At 46.1% G+C, this 6,504-nt stretch overlaps 1 protein-coding gene across 1 annotated transcript in view; it reads left to right on the top strand.

Annotated features, from left to right (window-relative positions):
• The window catches only part of RAB31 (RAB31, member RAS oncogene family), a 55,797-nt gene that overhangs the window by 7,445 nt on the left and 41,848 nt on the right, over positions 1-6,504 (top strand). Inside the window, exon 3 of the mRNA XM_010859081.1 lies at positions 919-1,000. Coding sequence (XP_010857383.1) covers positions 919-1,000 — 82 coding nt within the window. The remainder of the gene's footprint in view (positions 1-918; positions 1,001-6,504) is intronic.

Below are 6,504 nucleotides of genomic sequence, written 5' to 3'. Positions count from 1 at the left end.
CACTTTTCAGGACATTGACTTGCTCCAAGCATTTGGGCCCATCATCTGTTAGAATGTTGCCTATTCCAGATTTACTGGATTGCATCCTCACGATTAAATTCACACTAAACATTTTTTGGCAGGAACTCTGCACAGGTGAACAGGTGATGCGTGTACTGACCACACCACGTCAGGAGGCTCCTTGTGCCTGCTTCTCGCACAGTCAGAGGCTTGTGTTGTTTAATGAATGGGAAACTTTATCACACAGGAAAAAAAAAAAACTACGGCTACTCAACATTCCTTGTGTTAGACTTTTACATCTTTTCTGAGCACTGAGAAAAAGCTTAAGAGGAACTATGCAAAAAAAAAGTATTAAGTGTTTCATTATCTACTGAGAGTTTCAAATCCTCCCTTTTTCATGGAGAAAACAAGTATTTGTTCATCTACCCATCTTTATCCCTGCATTTGCATAAGCAGGATGAGGGTGAGACACAGTATTCTAAAGGTTGCTGTCAGTGCTGGGGTCAAAGAGCAAGGAGTATGCACCACTGTTTACACCTCTGCAAGGCCCACACTCTCATGTGCCCGGATACAGCTGCTGTTTTCACTCTTAATTGTGGTGATGATACATTTTTAAAATCTTAAGTTTTTTTTCCCCTGATTTCAAGCATCTATTGTCTTAGGACTGTTGAAGATAAGTGTTTTGAAACACAGTGTTCTGAATACACTTTTTGCCTCCCCCCGCCCAAGTCCCTTGTTGGACTAACAGAAGAGGCGGGATTTCTTCTTTGGGGTGACAGGTCCCCTTTCCTCTCCATGGACCCTAGAGGAGAGCCTATGGGGTCCTGCCAAGGCCCCGCCATCACCTGTTGGAAACAGAGTCTTCGTGAAGGTCGCGGGGGTGATCGGTAATGTGCCAATGTTGCTTCTCTTTTTCAGGGCGTCTTTTATGACCAAAACTGTGCCTTGTGGAAATGAACTTCACAAGTTCCTCATCTGGGACACTGCTGGTCAGGAACGGGTAAGGACACGCTGCTGCTGGCTTCCTGGGGAAACGCTGCCAAACAGCACTGGTTTCTTTGTATCTGGCAAGACTTGGTGACTAGTGATAGAAACCCAGCTTCAAATGAGTTAAGCACAAAAGGAAACACGCTCTTTAGGTATGAGGAACGGGAAGGGGCTGAATCCCATCCCTGCCAATGTGCCCGTCAAAGCTGCACGACTCTATTCCATTTTCTTTGCTTGCTGACCTTGAAATTGACTTCTTTTTAGGCTGACCCCCTGGCTCAGCAACCCCAAAAATAGAGCAGCTCTTCCCAGGCAGGAGGCTCCTCCTCTACCTGGTCTGAGCTGTGTGCTCAGGGGATGTGGCGCCCCTGCTGGCGGGGCCAGGGAGTGCACTTGCCCCAGGAGGTGGCTGTGCTCAGTTCCACCCGAGCTCCATGGCCTGGGAGCTGGACAGGCTTTGTTTCCTGAAGTCTGGGTTCCCATCCTGGGAAACGAGGGAATGGGTCCTGGGTTACCAGGAATAATGGATGATGGCTGTCTTATTCCTGTTGTTGTTCAGAGCCTAAGTTGTGTCCAGCTCTTTGTGATCCCCCCTGCACTGCAGCATTCCAGGCTTCCCTGTCCTTCACTATCTCCTCGCATCTCTTATTCCTAATTCTTTTTAGTTCCTGAAAATGTTTATGGAGAAGATAACTCCAGAAGCTCCATCTCTAGATTTTAAGAGGTGAAACAATAGATACCCACAGACTGTCTCGAGCAGGGGAGCAGGGAATGTAATAACTAGGGCATATGTTATCAGAGTTGAGAGGAGTGGCCTTGATGGGTGAACACAGGGCTCACCAGTACCTTCTCTTAACCAATCAAAACTGGCCCCAGAGCTGGTTATCGCAGAGTAAGACAGGTTGAACTTGCCCTGGTCTGTTCCCAGCTCAGATGTTGCCGTCTCTTCCCACCCCACTTAGAATGTTAGCACTTCCTCACTCCCCACCCCAGCTCGCTCCCTTTTGCTCCACAGCCCTTGCTATGTGTGTTCAGGTGCTCAGGTGTGTCCCCTGGACACAACTTTGCGACCCCATAGACTCCTCTGTCAGTCTCCTCTGTCCATGGGATTTCCCAGACAAGCATCCTGAAGTGGGTTGCCATTTCCTTCTCCAGAGGATCTTCCCAATCCAGGGACTGAACCCATGCCTCCTGCATTGGGAGGCGAGTTCTTTAACCACTGCGCTACCAGGGAAGCCCACAGCCTTCACCAACCTCTAATATGCCCCTCAGTTCGCTCGTCGATTCTGTCAACCGTCTCCCTCTCACAGGAGAATCCAGGACTCAGGATAATCCATCGTTTTCATTATCAGCTCCTCACACACCAAGTGTGTGTTTATACGAATTTCATTTTCTATAAATCCCCTCTTAAAATGAACATTCCAGTGTTTGTAGATGAAGCTGTCTCAGAGGTTTCCTTTCCTTTAATGAGGACGAATCTTCTGGCCTCAAATGCTACCCTTGTTAGAACATCTGCTACTTCGCTGTGGAATCGAGAACTCAGATTAGCACACAGGAAGCTGCTACCTGGGGCCCCTCTTTCTCTCTGACCATGGGCCATACCCACTCCCAAAATTAGGGGGCTGGAGTCCAAGGGAAGTGATAGTGTAGGGGTCTCTTCTCTATGTCCCTGTGTGTTCTCTGTAGCGATCAGCTAGATTTCTGTTTTTGGAGTTGGGGGTTGTTCCTTAAGCAAAGAGGTTTTCTTCTTCCCCATGTTACTTTTGCTCATGAAATAGTTGCTTATGCAGCTGCTTTTTAAAAACTAATTTTATTTACTTGTTTCTGGCTGTGCGGTGTTCCTTGCTGCGCGCAGGGGCTTTTCTCTAGTTGCAGTGAGCAGGGGCACTCTCTAGTTGTGGCGCAGTGGCATCTTATTGCAGTGGCTTCTTGCTGCAGCTCCTAGGCTCTGGAGCACAGGCTCTGTAGTTATGGCCCACAGGCTTAGTTGCTCTGCGGCATGTGGGATCTTCCCGGACCAGGGATCGTAGCTGTGTCTCCTGCATTGGCAGGCAGATTCTTTACCACTGAGCCACCAGGGAAGCCCCTGCAGCAGCTCTTCCAGAGTGTCGAAAGTCTGTTTTACACGGAGAGGCAGCGTTGCGGCTCTTTCTGGCACTGCATGTCCTCTAGGCTGTGCCCCGGTCTTGTGCTCAGTGCTTACTGCGTGCTTACTACACTAATGCGTGTAGCCCACTCACGGCGCTCAGCTGGGACTGTCTTGATCGCCATCCACAGGGGAGGTCACCCCGGCTCAGAGAGGTTGAGTAACCTGGTCAAGACCACACAGCCAAGAAGGTATAAAGCAGAACTCTGAATTGAGCAGTCTGGGTCCTGGGATTGATAGTTCTGTATTGATGGGAAAAAAGCACACAAAACCGCACAATTAAAATGATCCAAAATCCCACGGCCCAGGTATTATTTCTATTGTTGACATTAGGTGGCCATTCTCCAGATAGCTGACTGTGTGTGTGTGGGATAATTTCTTATCAATAGGATCCTGATTCTTTATAACCTGCTGTTTTCACTTGTGTTGAAGTGTCCCTAGAGGGAGATTTCTGTGTGATTGAAGCAGGGTTCTTGACATTGACTTACCTAGTCTAATAGTCATGAGATCAATTACTTTGGGTGAAATTTGACTCTAATGTGACTATCAGAGTTTGGAGTCTGGCCCACTTAGCATCTCAAAGCAAAAGCACCGTAACATTTCTTTCATAGGCCTGTATTTTTAATTATTCTAATTGCTTTTCTAAAATGTATCTCTCAGGTTGTAGATACCTGTGACTATATCACTGTGTCTATAATTTGAAAAGCATAAGCCTCATATTAGGGCTTCTTCTTGTACTCCAGGGAAGAGAGCTTGGGTTTGGGTGGTCATTTCAGGTGAATCCAGGTTTGTGGATCGTGAGTGGACAGAGTCCGCCTGACCTCGTGGTCACAGATCCCTCTGGCGTGCTCCCCCCAGGCTGACCTTGCCTCGTCCCTCCATGCAGCCTGCTCTCGCTCCAGTGATGGCAATTTTTCAGTCGTTTTGGCAGCTTCATGCTGGACTTAATCGTGCTTGTAATGACGTTGCCTCATGTTTGAGCTAAAAATAAACTCCCTGCTGTTGCTGGTGCGGATTGCAATTGGTTCTCTTATTAATCGCTGGAGTCCAGTGCATTTTATTTTCCCTCCTTATCGTTGTAGAAATCTACTGCTCTTCTCCTTAGTTTTTACAATGCTAAACCCAGTCTCTTTGGATTTATGAGTTGACCGTATCAAGACAGATTTAACTGCTCAGCGCGGTGCTTTGCATGTGACGACTCCTCAAAACTGGACCATGTCTGAGTCTGCCTGGCACACAGAGCGCTCCTGTCAATGTCCTACTTACTGTGGTGCTGTGTCTACACTAGATGTGGCACAGATTTGTACTCTCCAAGGATGACTTTTCCCTCTGAGCACTGAAGATGTAAAAGGATCCTGGTCTCCTGTTCTTGTAGAAGAGTGCATTCACTCTTTTTTGTTTGTTGTATATTTTATTTAAGTGTAGTTGATATACAATGTCGTGTTAATTTCTGCTGTATAGCAAAGTGGCTCAGTTATACACACACACATATGTATTCTTTCCATATTCTTTTCCATTATGGTTTATCATAGGGTATTGAATATAGTTCCCTGTGCTGTAGAGTAGGACCTTGTTTATCCATCCTGTGTGAAATAGCTTGCATCTGCTAATCCCAGACTCCCAGTCCATCGTCTGTCTTCAGCCCTCTGTCCCTTTTGGTAACTACAAGTCTGTGCTCTGTGTCTGTGAGTTTGTTTCATAAATAAGCTTATTGGTGTCATGTTTTAGATTTCACATATAAGTAATATCATGTGATATTTGTCTTTCTCTGTCTGACTTACTTCACTTAGTATAATAATCTCTAGGTTCATCCACATAGCTGTTGTTTCATTCTTTTTTATGTCTGAGTAATATCCCACGGTTTGTAAGTACCGCATTTTCTTTATCTGTTCCTCTGTTGATGGACACTTAGGTTGTTACCACATCTTGGCTGTTGTGAATAGTGATGCTATGAACATAGGGGTGCATGTATCTTTTCCAACTAGCGTTTCTTCTGTGTATAAGAGTGCATTCATTCTTGACATGTTGTCTTTTGCTTTTAGTTCAGCCCTGTATGATGGGCATCCTTCAATTCTTTCAGTGGCAAATGGTAATTCAAAGTGCCTCTGTAAAAAAAAAAAAAAATGGTTAAAAAAGTGTAACCATTTCCAGTTGATTGCTGAATCCAGTTTGTTAAAAGCTTACTGTCTTTGAGATTTGTGCATTGACTGGGGTGTTGTTTCAAGAGAAGAGGGCCCTGTCGGAGCTCGGAGGCGGCTCCTGGGGTGTTTACCCTGTCCTGTTCGCAGGGGTTGTCCTGTTGATTTCTGCTTCATGCTGATGGGTGAGGAGGTGCAGCGGTAGGTCAGCAGAGCCTCTAGCAGGATGCTCTCAGGGACTGGAGCTCAGAGAGAGCCCTGGGGAGAGAAGGGAATTTATCTGCCGAGCTTTGCCTTCCCAGCTCCCATTGTTAGGATTTGTGAGGGGAAATGAGACTTCTGTGCCAGGGTGTCAACTCATTCCTTCCTTCTGAGTTTCCTCTGATTTCCTCTTTTGTTCTTTCATTTCAACTGGGGACCAATGTATCCTCATTGCTACTGAGTATCACAATGTGAAATGAAGCTTTACCTTTCTAGATGTATACTTCCAAATCTTTCTGTGCCTGCTTTAAAACACAATGACAATCCATAGAATAACTCCATTAAAAATGTCAGCATCCAGGAAAAATGTCAGACTTCCTTTTCCTGATGCGATCCATCAGAGCAGCATTATTTTAAGAATCTAACCTGGAAAAAAAATGAACATCATCTTATTGTTTTGTTTCATTTGGTTAGAGTCATCGTTGTAGTTGTCCGTCTTTCCTAGTTGGCTTGTTTAGTTGCTAAGTCGTGTCCTACTCTTTGTGACACCATGGACTATAGCCCGCCAGGCTCCTCTGTCCATGGGATTCTCCAGGCAAGAATACTGGAGTGGTAGCTATTCTCTTCTCTCAGGGATCTTCCCCACCCAGGGACAGAACCTGAGTCTCCTGCATTGCTGAGATGCGGGTTCTTTACTGCTGAGCCACCTGGCAAGCCCGCTCATTTGCCTTCTTGGGCTCAGCTCCTCCCATCTCCCATAACTTGGAAGCTTACATAACGGAATCACAGATGCTAGGGTGCAGCTGAGAAAGCCGTGGCCTCAATATTGGGTCAGAATGAGTCCTTGGGAAGGAAAAGAGAATCGAAGACAGCAAGTTTAAGGTCAAGTTCAGGCTCTTTCCAAACATCAAAAGAAACTTCTGCTCCCTTTCCTTCTTTCTTAGGGCCCTGGAGTTCGTGGTCAGGAAAATGGTTCACTATTCATAGGCTGTGGCTAAAGTCAGAGGAAAGTTTGACCTTCAGGCCTCCTTG

The sequence above is a fragment of the Bison bison genome, unplaced genomic scaffold (genome assembly GCF_000754665.1).
Source record: "Bison bison bison isolate TAMUID 2011002044 unplaced genomic scaffold, Bison_UMD1.0 scf7180017864453, whole genome shotgun sequence".
NCBI lineage: Eukaryota > Metazoa > Chordata > Mammalia > Artiodactyla > Bovidae > Bison > Bison bison.
Note: the sequence above shows the minus strand (reverse complement) of the source record. Positions and strands in the feature narration are given on the sequence as shown.